The 15,804-nt window shown below is 37.4% G+C and overlaps 2 protein-coding genes across 10 annotated transcripts in view; one reads left to right on the top strand and one right to left on the bottom strand.

Moving 5' to 3' along the window:
• The window catches only part of phrf1 (PHD and ring finger domains 1), a 53,594-nt gene that overhangs the window by 14,829 nt on the left and 22,961 nt on the right, over window positions 1-15,804 (top strand). For 4 of the 8 annotated variants that reach the window (XR_005992302.1, XR_005992304.1, XR_005992301.1 and 1 more), the window contains exons 18-20: window positions 70-219; window positions 346-477; window positions 605-1,076. Coding sequence is in view for 2 of the 8 variants with exons in the window: in XM_041794560.1 (XP_041650494.1) it covers window positions 70-219; window positions 346-477; window positions 605-745 (423 nt within the window). In the remaining 6 variants the exon portion in view is untranslated. Of the gene's footprint in view, window positions 1-69; window positions 220-345; window positions 478-604; window positions 1,108-15,804 lie in introns of those variants that run through there. The other 4 variants (XR_005992305.1, XM_041794560.1, XR_005992306.1 and 1 more) reach the window with 4 other exon arrangements.
• irf7 (interferon regulatory factor 7) lies at window positions 4,250-11,208 on the bottom strand. 2 transcript variants are annotated; one of them, XM_041794562.1, is made up of 10 exons: window positions 9,818-11,208; window positions 9,251-9,404; window positions 7,996-8,167; window positions 7,818-7,912; window positions 7,674-7,728; window positions 7,426-7,542; window positions 7,105-7,307; window positions 5,876-6,077; window positions 5,665-5,780; window positions 4,250-5,558 (listed from the first exon to the last, which is right to left on the bottom strand). In XM_041794562.1, exons 1-10 carry the CDS (start codon window positions 9,823-9,825, stop codon window positions 5,370-5,372), a joined length of 1,311 nt encoding a protein of 436 aa, XP_041650496.1. In that variant the 5' UTR covers window positions 9,826-11,208; the 3' UTR covers window positions 4,250-5,369. The 2 variants fall into 2 exon arrangements, with proteins under 2 accessions (XP_041650496.1, XP_041650495.1); XM_041794561.1 differs by having other exon boundaries at window positions 4,301-5,558; window positions 7,426-7,545.

Genomic DNA, 15,804 nt, shown 5'->3' with positions numbered 1-15,804 from the left:
TACTTAAGAGCTGTGTTTTTAAAATCTTTTTCCCCATTTTTATGTATAATATCATTTTAAATTCAATAGGACATCACCGGAAATGTAAGTGACCCCTCCAGAAAGGGTGCTAGTGGTGCACTCAGTAGCTCCTCTAAATCAGATGGTACACAGCCAGAAGGTTTACCAACAACTGGAGCTGGAGAGTCAGAGGAAGGGGACGTGTTGAGTAAAGACAAGGTAAATATTAAATTCAGTATATCTTAAGTTTCACTACATTTTGGTCATCAGTTTTACAACACATGCATTTTCTATGATGATTGTTTATGTTGTATCGTGATGAATGTGTTGTTTTATATCTGGCAGCAGTACCTGAAGAAGCTGCACATGCAAGAGAGAGCTGTAGAGGAGGTGAAACTCGCCATCAAGCCTTTCTATCAGAGGAGAGACATCAACAAGGAGGAATATAAAGAGATTCTTCGCAAAGCCGTCCAGAAGGTGGGTCATACTTTTTGCCACAACAAAGTTTTCCTGACCGATAACTTAATTCTTGAAGTAACTTTTGAGAAATACTTTGTTAAACTCTTCAATGTGAGACATGATTTGTTTATAATTTTACTATCAGGTGTGCCACAGCAAGAGCGGGGAGATAAACCCAGTGAAGGTGGGCAATCTTGTCAAAGCGTATGTGGACAAGTACAAACATGCCAGAAAACACAAGAAAGCAGAGGAGGCTCAGACTGAAAAAACCTCTAACAGTCCCTGAGAAGGTGTTAACTACAGGCAAGGCCAGCCACACGTATCAGAAACACTCACATATACTTCAGTATGTTTTCTTCTCTTATCCTGAATACAAAAATCAAACTAAACTGAGGTTTTCTCACACCTTTGGGATGGAACACTCTTGAGATTTGGTCTCTGAGGCATTTAGAGGACACACTGTTTTTGTTGAACTGCACCTGTTGATGTTTTGTGCCGGGACTGTCCCTGCTGAGAACTGGTATTTTGTGTGAAGCAGCTCGGAAACAAAAGGAGACACTGAGGGGATGCCTTGAAGAGGCAAATCTCAGAGACCCTTCGATGGAGCGGTAAATCAGGTAGCTTTCTCCACAGGTGGTTTTCTATAACTATTTTTGTTTTGGGTGGGAGGGAGGGGGTATTTATCAGTGACAAAACTCATTCTGAGGTTTGGTGCAAACATATGCAGAGTATGCATATTTGAGATATTTGTCACACTGAGGAAAGACACTGTTATGCAATTTTGTAGAGAACTGATCAGTAGAGTAATTTAACAATTTTAGAATTGGTTGTAAATAATAGATTTGATATATCCTCTTATGTTTCTTTAATTTGTGCTGCCTGTTGCGAGTTGCTGATATAAATGGTTCTAGTTGAATAGATTTTTGTTTGTATTTGAAAGCTTCTGTTATCCCTTTAACACGTCTCTAATACCCCTCTCTAATGAGCTAAAAGTAGTCAAAGGTGCTACAGGTGAACTTTGACTTTGTAGGCTGAAATACGTTGAGTCATTTTTCTTGCATAGCACTCCGTTCCCCTCAAAAATCCTTTAATTTCTCAGCAGGAATGCTTTTTTTTTTTACCCATGACTGAAATGTATGAAACGGGTTTGAAGGACATGGGGATATATTGTTTTTGTGCCAACCAAGTAGAAAAAAAAAGTTGATTTAAAAAAAGCAAAGTCCAATTTCCCAAATTCTTTCCCAGCATTCTGGTATAGAAAAAAAGACACTAAAATGCTATAAAAATAATATAAAAACTTTAATTTTATGAAGACTTCATGTCTTAATGGCTTAGCTGTGTAAGCCCTTAGCTTGCAAAAACTGTCATTACTCTGTTTCACTGTCATACCTGGTGCTCTTAAGTCCACAACATTTTAATGAAAGCTTTTTCTCTTTTTATATTTCATGTTTATAAGCAAGTATTCAACTAACTTCATAATCTCATGTTTTTGAAGTTCACGTTAAAGTCCATATCAGTGAAACTGATGGAACATGTCATCAGCCTCTGCTTGTTCCAAGGTAGCTTTGATAGAAAATATGTCTTAAAGATGGGAACAGACTAATTTCATTAACCTTGTGGTTTTTGAAAAACGTATTTATGGATGTTTTGTATCTTTAGCCCAAACCTTACTCTTGGTGACATCCATTACTGCTCTGCACTGGTTTCGCTAACAGAAATGCTCATGAAAATAGTCCTCCATGTTGTCTCTAAATGTTAGGCTGCCTAATGTAATGACTAATAACAGGGTTGGGTTACCTTGGCTTAGTTGTCCTGTTTGAGTGGGCTTTATACACTCAAGAACCAGGGGGGAAGAATTAAAGTAAAGATAAGTGCTTCATGTTTATTTGAAAGTATTTTGTTTTCCTTTTTGGCATTTTACTTGATCAAACAGGCCAGGTATTTCTAAGAGAATCCACAGAAGATAATAAATCAGCATTTGCTCATAATCAGTTCTGTTGTCATATTTCAATGTCAAGTGTTTGACTCATAGTGCCAACATATTTTCTGGCCTAAATAACATCTGTATTTGATTTCAAACTGATCTCTCAGATTTAAGAGACTCTTGATGATTATTGGTTTATACTTCCAGCATTTCAAACTATTGTAAAAGGGCTCACCATTAGCATTCCTCTTGGGGTGCGGGTAGTGTTGTGGTTAAGTCTGCTTGCCCTGTGTAGCCTGCTGTCCTCAATGGGGACAGCCTGAGTTTAAAGTCCAAAAATCATTGTTTAAAGTCCCTGTTAAGTTAATACTATTGTTGTTCATTGTGAGGTAAATTTCCTAAGTCTTTCAGACACTGAGGCCAATGGGTCATTAAAGGGATCATAATAGAGATATTTATGCCAGAAGTATTTTGCCAACTCTTAGAGCTCACAGGTATTTTTTTCACCATCATGTCTCGTCTGGACTTTTTGTCTTATTAAGCTTATAAAAGGTCGACCGTGTGGTGCACAGTCGAGCTCTATACAGGACTTTTTCAGGACAACCTGGGCTTTAATAATATATAATACAATAATTTCACTTGAATTTTTAAAAACGTTATTGGACTCTAAAGACAAAAGAAAAAAAGACATCAGAAGTTGAAACTCACAGATTCTTATTGATAAGACACAGGTAACAATAGTGACTAAGGCTTTTCTTTGCATAGACTTGTCCTACCATCTCTTGGGGACAAAACAGTGAAAAAAGAACATTCTGTGACTAACGGTTTTCAAAATATCTACCTATATACAAGGAAAAGTCCATGCGCTTTTTGCAGTTAGATTCATTTGTACCATTCCTTTAAGCAGTAGAGAAGCAACTGGTTGACTACGTCTCCCATAATGCATTATAACAACACTGTCCTCAGAGACCCCTGATAGTCAGCCAAGTTCCAGGCTCACTAGAAAATGTTCTGTATGAGCAATGAATGCATGAAAGACATGATTAGAAAGGCACAAAGGAAAGCTTTTATAGGAAAAATGGTTTAAGTGCCTATGACTTATGGTTCAAAAATTACCAAGCAACTTACAAAGGGCTGTGCCTGTGGCACGGATCCGTGCCATGTGAGCCCTAAGGGTTAATTTCATAAACTAAGAGCTGGTTTTTATGACTTAAATTTAGTTGGGTGTTTCATAACACAGTGGCCTATCATACAAGAAATGTAAAATAAATGTTTTTTTATTACCTTACAAGAACTTAAAACATATTGGCTATAACAGAGTTTCCATGGGGTCTTAAAAGTATTAAAAATTCATCAATTTAAGGAAAATTAAGGCTTTTAAAATGTCTTAATTGCAGACTATGAGGTCCTTACTTTTGTGGCTTTTGAAACTTTCATTTATACCATAAGGTTGTCTTAGTTTCTGTTTGTTTTTTAAATGTTAATTTAATCACCCTTAAGATTCATTAAGAACCATGCCAGATCTGATGGTGCTGAGCAGTCAGTGTGCTCTCAGAGCTTTACTGCATCTCTTGTTGGAGCTGAAGTGCAAAATTTGGGTAAAGGCACTTTAAAATTGTGGTATGGAAACTCTAGGTCATTTAACAAAAGGAAAGACGGTTCATTGTCAGCTACCTTATGGTATCAAACTGAGGTTTTTCTCCTTATTCTTAAAATTCTCTTAAAGTTTCTTCTACATTGTTACATTTTTAACCTGTAAACTGCACAAAAAAATTACTAAACTGTGTTGCTAATGAAGCGAGTTAGAAATTGCAGATATGATAGGGTCTTTAAAAGCACAAAGAGGGTCTTGAAAAAGGTCTTTAAAGTATTAGATTTGATGTCAGAATTTCTGGACATACCCTGTAAAAGAGAGCCGCTAATACCCCAAAGTTTTTGTCCATGTTTTTATTAAATATCTTCCAGCATTATAAAACATACATTTCATCACAGGGATAAAGACATGAGACTTTTTTCAGTGTTTAACAATGTATCTAAAATCTTACAGCTAGATCTTTTTTTCTGTTAAAGAAAGTGCAAAATGACAGATTGGAAACCTTAACAAATATAGAAGTGCAAAACAGTTAACCACATATGACACTATGAAAAGACCTTAATTCTCACTTTTCAAGCTTATAGATATGGAATCATCAGAAGCGCACATTTCAGTGATGATTTGACATTTACAGAAGTCATTTAAAAATTCATTCTTAGTAATGTAACAGCCCACTTGAAGGAGTCTAGTTCTGCTTTCAGTATGTAGTGATATTATGTCAGTTTTCTGCTGATAGTTAATGATAAAGTGAACAGAAGCAGGAGGATGGAGAGTCAGATATTAAACATGACATCCTGAAAAAGTTTTTAAGCAAAGCTTTGGATCAGAGCAGGCTGTGGTGCATCTTGTGATCCCATAGGTCAGGGGTGTCCAAACTACGGCTGGGGGGACCGACTTTTTATTGGCTTGGAACAAATTCTTTCAAGTAGAATGAAATATGGCCCATATTAGAGCATGAAACATGTGCTTATTCTTCTTAGTTTCAGCACAAGGAGCCACTACCATTCTGATTCTGTAAATTAACATTTTGACGAGAAGATTTTCCTGATTTTGTTTTGTACCACTGCACATTGTGAACAAATTGGCAACCAAAATAATAATCATATCTTGACTTATAATGCTCTAATGGATTATGGCAGCAAAAAGCAGCACCAGTGACATTTCAGGGGTGGAGCAAGTGTCAGTCTTGAATTTCAGCATACCCAATTATTAAGCATATCTTAACCTACATTAGACTGGTTTTACTAACTTAAATACCCTCAAAGTGAGGTATATGAAAGTGGTCCCACCGTCCTTATATGTGTCTTTATGTGGCCCCCGATGGAAAAAGTTTGGACACCCTGCTATAGGTGGACTAAAAGTCCCTGTTAGAGGGGAATGAGGGGTAAACCTTCAGATTGTAGGTAGAAATGGTGTGGCTGCCTGTTCTGGCTCTTCAGCTGATGGCAAACCAAAGACGGTGTTAATGAGATCAATTAGGCTGTTGTGTGAAATCTGGAGGCTGACGTTTGCGCTGTGAAGAGACGAGAAACCCTCCATCTGGGCCATCTCATGAAGGTATCTGCATATCAAAGGGACCACCTACAGGAGAAAAGAGACTCTTTGTACGACAAAAACAACAACATTGTAGGAAATAAACTTGAACATTGGATGTGTTTAGATCAGAGAAAACAAAACAGTGTTTAACCTTGACTACAATGAGCTTCTTCTCCAGGGGTTTTCCATCTGGAAACTTCTCTCCAAAGCACATGTTGATTGTGTATTCAGGAGAGCCGCCATTGTTCTCTTTAAACTGCCTCAGCTCTGAAATGAATACAAATAGATGTCACCACAGTGAAATGTTGTGCTGTTTTTAAAGCAGTAGTAATATGAAGTAACAAGATGCATTACATATGTACCATGCACATATTTGTCAAAGCTTAGGATCTCCTCCAAGGTGTTCTGGGGAAGTTTTCTGGGGTCTGGGTGGGCCACACTGGGGTCACTAGTGCTGGCAAACACATGGCACCTGTCCTGTCTGCAGGCGTAGATACCTGTGTCCTTGACCTCCAGGAGGAGACCTCTTTGGATGCTGTTGAGGATGCGGTTGGTGTATTCAACCTGGCAAAGAAGGCAAGGAAAGTGTTATTACACAAAAGTTGAAGAGAAAGTTTCACATTTCATTTGCCTGCGATGGCTTTCTCGTCGAAAGCCTTTCCAAAGTATTAATTCTCAAATTCTTACTAACCAAAACTCTTTGAGATGGTACAAACTCCAGATTTTACAGCCCTCTCAAAGCCAAAGTGTGTGACTTCTTTAAATATCATGTGCATGATCGTAATGTGATTGTTCTTAGCATGCAGGGTTTGTGATACAGCTTCATGCCAATGGTTTGATAATTCCACTGATCCATTGGATACAGCAAGAATAGAAGTATTGTGCTGGCTAGACCAGGGCCAGAAAATTAACAGTACTGTGCAGACCTTTTCGGCATATCAGGGCTGGTGTAGGGCACAGATGCGGCAAGTAAATTCTGGATGTCTTTGCATATGACAAGGATCATGGGAAAATAATGTGTTGGAAAAAATGATTACGTTCACACCTTTAGGGCAGAGTTAAGGGTGGATGTGGTGAGTAATCATGGCCTAGGGTACCATCCAAGCATGTATTGGGGGTGCCATGAGCCCCTGGACATGCTGTGGGTGTCCCAAGGGCCCCAAAACAGGTGTTTTTTGGGCTTAACACCAGAGGTGAAAAGGTTCAGCCAGAGAGATGGGGTTGATCTTGACCATGGCTGCCAAGCAACACGTGTGTGTTGACATGTATTAAGCTTGATTCTGTGTCCCAGTGCTAGGTTGTGGAACATCCGATCCCATAATGAATCCTTGGCACCCTAAATGCCTAAAGGGTATGCACATGACTGTAGCTGTAACAATGAATTGTTTTAATTACCTTCAAAAGCTGCTTAATGGGTGTTATTGGAGAAAAGACATTAGAAATACCCGAATTTTTGGCATCAAAAGAACAGATCATGTTTCAATGATTAACATGAGTTGTAAAAGGCTTTTAAAAGAAAAAGCCTCTGCAGTTTTTCTGCAGTTAATAGTAAAATTTAGTCAAATAAAGGATCACTGATGTACTCATGCACCTGTTTTTGGTCCAGCAGACCCTCAGTAGACGGGAAGCAGAGATTATAAACGTTAAACTCAGGGGCCTCTTGGTGGTAGTGGAGCTGGAGACGGGGAGTGTGCAGTGTCGTCTTCAGCATTTCCTTTTTCCTGTAGTAGATGGAGATCTCCAGGTCATTAATAGATGGCTGCACTTGAAGACTGAGGGCTGGCGGAAGATTTACTGTAGGAAAAACAAGTAAAGATCATATAAAAGACTTGTTTCATTACTGAAAGTGACAAAATTTTCCCAAAGCAGAATTTAATTTAATTAGATTTTGGTCTCATTTAGCCAAATGTACCCTCATAGTAAGATGGCTGATCAGGTAAAGGCTGCTGGAGGTTCTCTGCTGCCACAGGATAGCTTTCAACCACAGCTGGATGTGACTGGCCATAATTCTCTGCCCAGGGTTGCTCCTCTGCTGTAGACAATAAAAGTTTGATTGAAGTACAGCTAACCTTGATTACAAACCATTTAAAACCATAAGAAGGTGGAGAGGACATTGTTTACTTAAATGGCTTGTGCAGTATTTCCCTTTTGATTGTGTACCTGCTGGATGATGATTCCCAAGATCCAAGGCCACTAAACTGTTCAGCAGATTTAGCTGTTTGGAGAAAGAGTTAAATAAAAGTTAGACAAGTGTTGTAGGATGGTAAACAAAGAAAATATTTTATGGTCCTTGCAATTCTGCACCTCATTTCTTGAAGGAAAGGACTCTATCGGAGAGCTTTGGATATCCATTTCCAGATCCTCTAGGGAGTCTTGCGCAAGCAAGTTTGCATAGTTATCTGTTAAAAAGAAAAAACATTAAAATCATTTAAACTCAAAATGGTTCAAATTTAAATGCTGGGAAAAATGTCTGTGGACTTACACTCTGTGTTTATGATCTCGTAGATTTTATGAGGGTCATCAGAATTCTTGGAGTTATCTTTGACCATCTTGAAGCGCTCAGAGAGGTTGTTCAGAGCGCAGCGGAAGTTGGTTTTCCACCTAGCCTTGTCATTGGGGAAATCGTTGATTTTCCCACTTGCAACCGCCCAGGCCTGATGAGAACAAAATTAAAATGAGATGACTTGTACTTTATTAGCTTGTCACTTTTTGTATTTAGAAGCTACATTTTAGTTTGACCATGTACATTCTCACTTTAACAGCTGAAGTTGCCTTAGCTTCTTTTCCAACAACAACCAAACATTGCTCAAATAAATAGTTCCTAACCTTTTTGTAGTAGGCAGAAGAAAATACTGCCCCACCCCCCCAAAAAACACCCTCATCATGCACATCAGTGCATATGCTGCATAAACTGAAAAACCTAACTAACATAGGTAGTTAAAGGATGGAGTGTGGCTCTCTCTGTTATACTTATTGCGCCACAGGTGAAGACAAGGACAAGACATGCCTCATATTTTCTTGTCTTTGTTTTTAGTAGTCCTATCTACTGTAGAATAATTGTAAACCCTAAACTTGCCTGGAAGTTGTCTCACTAAATTTGCTGTCAAGCTGTGCAAAATACTGTATACTGTTTCTGTTTAGCCTTACAGTATCATTACTTCAAGACCCACTTTAAGAATCACTGGCTTGCAGCCATCATTTAAAGTCCACCTTACTTTGAACGTGCATGTCTTTAATCTACTATCACTCTCAAATTAATTTGTCAGTCTTTCAGTAAAACACATTTTCAATAACTTTTGAAAAGATCAAATTTACTTTTAAAATGTGTTCTAAAAACACAATTATAGTTATTTCTGTTTAGCTTTCAAGTAATTATTTGCTGATTATTTTCTTTAGTTTAATTCGAGGCTTTTGACTGCTTACACTGTGGTATTGCCACTCTGCCTCTGCTTTAAATAGGCGGTATTGAAAGTGCCACCGCTGGTTTTGGCACGCTGTAATTGCCTCTGACAGCACCTGCCAGTACAGCTGTACCATGACTGTAATTAAAGAGAGGAATCCCTGATAAACTGGCTTTGTTAATATCTACAGTCTACCTATGAAGAGGGTTAGCGAGGCAATATGTTACCTTACTTCTCTGTAAAGTCATCTTTTTATGTAGAGTTCTCTCTGTGGGAGACAGATTAATCCCACACTGCATTTGATGACACAAGTCTAGCACTGGAGGCTGGCCCTACCTTGAATATTTTGCTGTCCTCGTCGTTGCAGTCCTTCCTTGAGTTATGTTTCCAGGGGACTCTGAACTTATTCTGGCCCACATAGCACAGGCCTGTGTACTGGCCTGTCTCCACCTGCTGGATGAGCCAGCTGGCAAACTGAGGCTTGGGAGGGCTGAGGAGAGATGTGACTTTATCAGTATGGTTCTTCTATGAAACATCTCACAATAGGAGAAGAGAGGAAGTAGATGCAAAACATCTAAACCACACTCACATACATGCATGAGAGACAGTGCTTTAGTAACAGTTAGAAAAGTGTATTTTTTTCTGTTAAAATGGGAAAGAAAGCTGGTCTCCATGTAGGATTACAATCAGTACAATCAAAAAAGCTCTGTAAAAATATGCAGCAAAATGCACACTAAACTCAGCATACTTGATTTAAACCAGATGGCTGTACTAAATATACAAACAAAGCACATTTCAGGAGGAACTAACACTTTCACAACATGACAGCTCCACTTTAACGCATCATAAAGTTATCCTAAATGAGGAAGGATAGTCTTAAGATGAGGATGTGTTCTTCCCTACCTTTGCATATCTTTGCTGAGGTGTAGCTCTCTGTAAGAGCAGCTGATCTGAGTGCTCTGAGCTCTCTGGCTGCACTTTTACGTCCCGTAACTGTGACATCATGTGAGCTTATTATGTCTCCGCCTCCCTCCTTATGGAGGGCGCAGCTACTTGCGGCATTTCCGATGCACGGGCGGGTGAGTTTGATTCACCAACAAACAAACAGTCACCGCCTCCTACAGAGCATCAAACAAAGAAATTAGCTTGCTCCCGGTAAATATATCGAAGACACCCTTGTGCAGGCTGGACACAGAGGGAGGGGCTGTCTTTGACACAGTGGGGTTTTTCCTCCGGTAAATGAAAGAAAGTGAAAGACGTTTTGGTGAAACTGTTGCACCTATTTTCTTGCATCATCACGTCCCCCGCGTTTCATCATCCACTTCCTGACACTCGTCATTAGATATTTGCTTATGGTATGGTTGGTACTTTCAGAATATACCCGTTTTACCGACATTCATGAGCATTTTCCATGTAGTCAGCTCATGTTCTTAAGAAGTCTGCCTGTGTCATCATTACTGTTCTGCTCTGTTTGCATAGTTTGTTAAACCATTACAGAGTCTCGCAGCTCTGAGGCAATGACTGCCGCAACATGAACTGTAAAAACGCACGTGGGGTCACAAGGTGAAATTAACTTACAAGTTTCGCAGCTTTTATCAATTTGAGGGGCCCATCTTCATTCTTTATGTTGCCACTTAGTTGATATAATATCTGGTTGCTAAAAATATTGAGTTGGCAGATCATTTTTCCAACAAAATACATCTAAAATAGTTGTGCCCACTATTTAATTTGATCCACTGTAAGATACGGGCTCAACTTAAATCTTTATGTTTACCTAATATGTAATGTAAGAAATTAAATATTATATGTTATAAATTCATTATTTTTTTGCTCAGCATTAATCAAGTTTGTGCCAGGCTTATGAGGCCCATTTTCAGAAAAGTTAGGATGTTGTGTACAACCAGTGGGATAATAATAATAATAAATTTTATTTGTATAGTACCTTTATAGACAGAGGTTTACGTAAGCCTATTGTTTAACAAACCCATATTTGATTGAAAATGTTATTAAAAGCAACAAATCAAATGTTGAAATTAGCTTGTGTGCTCCTTTTTCATTTGATGCCTTTGTGTTCAGATGCCCCAACTTTTCTTGGACACTGGTCAGACCATACTTCATAATGTGGTGCTTCAACTTCTTACACAAAATAGATGCAAAAGTGTTGTTTTGTTTTCAGGCAGTTTGTTTGGATCACTTTCCATGTGATCCAAGTAACAAATTTCAGCTGTGACGATTATAACATAACTGTAGATACCATACCATTTTTAAAAAGCAAACTCAAGACCTACCTTTTTAGCCTGGCTTTTAAGTAAAATTTAGTTTATCATCTTAATTTTGTCTGTGTTTTAGGTTTTATCTCACTATATTTTAATTCTAGGATTGCCTTTTAGTAGTAGTATCCTCTTACCATAACTTTACCAAGTTATCTTTTTGTGTTTTATACTTATTTTATACAGTTTGATTGAGCTATGTTTTGTTTTTATTCTTATTTTAGTATCCTCTCATCCTGTTTTCATTTCATTTACGTCACTCTGTTTTAAGATTCCATTATTTATGGCATAGTTGCCAATGTTATATGTGGACTATAGATTGTGGAATAGGGTGGGATGGGGGTAGTGGGTGGGTGTGTGGGGGAACTCATGTATTTCTCTTTTAATTTTCTGTTGTGTGTAAAGCACTTTGTGCTACATTTCAATGTATGAAAAGTGCTATACAAATAAAGATTAATTGATTGAGATTGATTGGGCAGCTGTAGCTGAGAGGTAGAGCAGGTCACCTAATAAGAAAGATCATTATTTAATCCCCAGCTTCTCTTGTCCACATGTTCAATTAGACATATTCAAAGGATAGCCACTTCAACCAAAAATGCTTGCAAAGGCATATAGGTATTGTGTGAATTATTTCTGCCGAATTAAGATCTATTACTAGTACTACAAATTGCTTTGTATTCAAGTGTTAGTGGGGGATTTTAGAGTCAGAATCCTGCAGCTGTTTGGTTTTAAATGACAGAGTATTTTTAACCACTGAGTGAAAGTGTTGTGGGGATGCCCTCGCCTTTGTGACATAAAAAATAATCTGGTAGATTAAAAAAAAACACTGCAGGAGAGGGACACATCCTCTTTCAGCCACCAATACTGTTGAACTTCTCTGCAGAGGAAAACATAACTATACCACGTTATTTTTTCTCCCCCTTCCCTCTCTTTTCCAACCTTTCCCCCACATTAATGACAGTACTAAAGGTCAGGTTCTCTCTGCTGGATTTATGTGCATGCTCAACTAAAATAACAATACTACTCTCAGCTGGAGTCGAGGGGGAGTCTGTGGTATTATCATTTTATACCCACAGACAGTGACATCATTACACCAATGCAAAAATCTGCAATTGTATGTTAGCATGTATCTCTCCCCAGTTTACATGTGTGAGGAAAGAGGAAGTGATTCACTCTGTCATGGAGCACTTCCTCTTTTGTGCTCATTGGAAGCACTGCTTCACTCGTCAGATGTTCTCTAGCAGACAACACTGTCTCCATCACAGAGGAGGGATGTAGCATGGTCATTAAAAAGCCACATGGAAGATTCATATCCTGTTTCGCAGATAAATTCAAGACACAAGATACACAAGTCCATTAGCTTGCCTGCAAAAGCACATGAATGATTTTAAGACCTTAGAGGGACAAAACAATACAATTCAACTTTGGATTTTTTTGAAGGGGCTTTTCTTGGAATATTCTGGATTCCCCTTCTACATTTTCTCCCTGCTTATCTCTCGCTCTCTCTTTACCTCTGCCACACTTCCATAGACACATACATGATCTTATGTAAGAGGCTTTGCTGACCTGATGTTATTATATTCAATAGAAAAAGATCCAAAAATCACAGCTGTTGTGGCATTAGACTTTCAGTGAGTTTAAGATCCTGCCACCTGTCCTCATAAACAACCACACCCTCACCTGTGTGGGAGACTTTGGCATGCTGTCACTAAATTAGTTTTGTTGTGCACTTCCGTGTGAGCGTTTATGTTTATACAAAGAGGTGTGACCATCATTTGATCTAAATTAAGATGTTTTATGACTGTTTGATTGGGTGTTATGTACATGTACACAAAAGATATAGAGACTGTTATTTTCTTTGACATCAGCAGGATACTGGCACTTCAGATGACTCTAATCTTGATCTATTTGACCATCTAAATACTCTCTTATTTACTGAAGACATTTTATTGAGATCTTCTGAATGGAACTGTATTTATTGCCATGCTAAAATTCCCCTTATCCTCAACTGGCACAAATTTCCTACTCTGGTATTTTTCCTCTAAAATGCCCCAGACTGCACTGTAATATCTGATATGCAGTTATGTCAGGAAGTTAATTTTGCTCTAAGACCTATACTAACTGCACTGTAAGCTGCAGCAACTGAAAATAAAAACATAATCCAACTGAAAATAAAAGTAATCCTTCATACATACTCAAAATTCCTCCATGAGTCATATGCTTTGGCTTTGTTTTCATATGATTGCCACAGACTTAGTCCGAAAACTGTAGCATACAGTTTGTGTTACTCACCAGGAGTATTAGCTGAATGCTGAGTTTATCAGAGGATTTTTATCACAGAGCGCCCTCTGCTGTTAAAAAAGTGGGAGGTTAAGTAGACTTCAGAGAGAAGAAGGAAATTTGAATGTGATGACTACCAGTCTACCCATCATCATGATGAGCCAAAAAGGTTGAGAATACATTAACTTTATAGCTCTACATTGAAAAGCCCAACTCCGACATCTCATAAAGAGTTTGATTAAAATGTTTTAAAGACCCTGTGAGGAACTTTTAACTGGCTATGAGTCAAACAGACTGAAATGAAGTCTCAAGTTTTTTGATCATCTGGCTAATCCAGGAGTTAAAGACCTGTCTGAGCTGTGTTTGACACATACAAGGGGAATCCCATGTATGTACTGTACATTCAGGATTTACCAGCATTACTAGCATTGTTTAAAAAATCCTTAACTACTTGGCTGTGGAGAAGTATGATTGACTATTTAATGACCTACAGACATTCTCACACTTTTTACTATTCCTTGTGGGGGGTGGGGAGGTTGTCAGGCTAAAGTTTGTAGACAACCTTGGTTAAATAATACTAAATTCTTTATATTCTAATTCCCTTTTATTCCTTTTTTTGTAACGTTTACTCATCAAATCAGCTCCATAAAGTCAATTTAAATAAAGCTGTTAGTAAAACTGACTGCATCTGACACAGCGGCCTGACAAGTTATAGCTAAATACAAAAAAAAAAAAAAAAAAAAAAAAAACTAGTTAAAAAAGTGATTTGTAAAAATCATCGTGTTATCATAGGCTTTCATGTTTACCTGCCTCCAACAGATCAGGATCTTTACCTGCCTGATGACATCACATCACATGCACCTTCCATTAAGGTCAAACAACACAGGAAACAGCATGATTTTTAAAAATGTAGTAAACATCAGTTTTGAGGTGCTGAATTGTGTGCAGAAAAGTCACTGACTTTTCAGATTCACATTTATATTACAAAATATAATAAACAAGAAGTTTACATTTTTTATTCTGTGACGAGCTTCTTTGCAAAAGGGGAAATTTTACTTCTGGTAAAGCATGTGTTGGTGATAGGCTAATGATAACCTGTCAGATTTATTAATCAAGCTCAGCAACCTCTCCTGCATTTACAACCTCTAGCCTACAGCTGGTGCTGTTTGTATTGAAGCCCATTTCATTCAACTTAAAAAAAAAAAAATTTTGGAAAATCTGAAAATTCTAAAAACAAAAAAAGAAAAAAGAAAAAAAAATCCCAAGCAAAATTATGAGATACATAATCAAAATTATTGGACAAAATTATAAGATTGTATTTCATATTTATGTTGTTTTATCCAATAATTTTGACTTTTATCTCAAAATTTTTTCTTTATCTCAGAATTATGACTTACTGTCCCACAGTTTTGTCTTTTTAGTCTCACAATATGACTATTTTATCTCATTATTCTGATTTATCTCATAATTATGTGTTTTTGATATCAGAATAATGACTTACTATCTGATAACTATTACTTATTTTATCAAAATTTTATCTTTGTACTCTCATAAGTGTGACTTTCTTTCTCATTTCTTTTTATTTATCTTTTAATTTTGACCTTTCATCTGATAACTTTTATTTATCTCATAATTTTGATTTTTTTAATCTCACAATTATTGCTTGCTATCTGATAATTAAGCCTTTTAATCTCCCATTATGACTATTGTATCTCATAATTTTGATTTATCTCATGATTAGGAATTTTTGATCTCATAATAATGACTTACTATCTTATAATTATCACTTATTTCATCATTATTGTGTCTTTAATGTCGTAAGGTTGACTTTTTGTCTCATCGATAATTTATACACAGTCATGGACAAAAGTACCCCTGGAATTTTTCCAGAAAATTCACAATTTCTCCTAGAAATTGTTGCAATTACAAATGTTTTTGGTATAAACATTTTTATGTCCTTTATGTGCATTGAAACAACACAAAAAAGCAGAAGAAAAAAGCCAAAATTAACATAATTTTACACAAAACTCAAAAAATTGGCTGGACAAAATTGTTGGCACCCTCAACTTAATATTTGGTTGCACACCCTTTGTGAAAAAATAACTGAAACCAGTCATTTCCTATAACCATCAACAAGTTTCTTACACCTCTCAACAGGAACTTTGGACCACTTTTCTTTTGCAAACTGCTCCAGGTCTCTCAGATTTGAAGGGTGCTTCTTAGAACATCAATTTTGAGATCTCTTCAGAGGTGTTCAATGGGATTTAGATCCGGACTCATTGCTGGCCACTTCAGAACTCTCCAGGGCTTTGTCTCCAACCATTTCTTGGTGCTTTTTGA

Source organism: Cheilinus undulatus, linkage group 9 (genome assembly GCF_018320785.1).
Source record: "Cheilinus undulatus linkage group 9, ASM1832078v1, whole genome shotgun sequence".
In the NCBI taxonomy this organism is placed as follows: Eukaryota; Metazoa; Chordata; class Actinopteri; order Labriformes; family Labridae; genus Cheilinus; species Cheilinus undulatus.
Note: the sequence above shows the minus strand (reverse complement) of the source record. Positions and strands in the feature narration are given on the sequence as shown.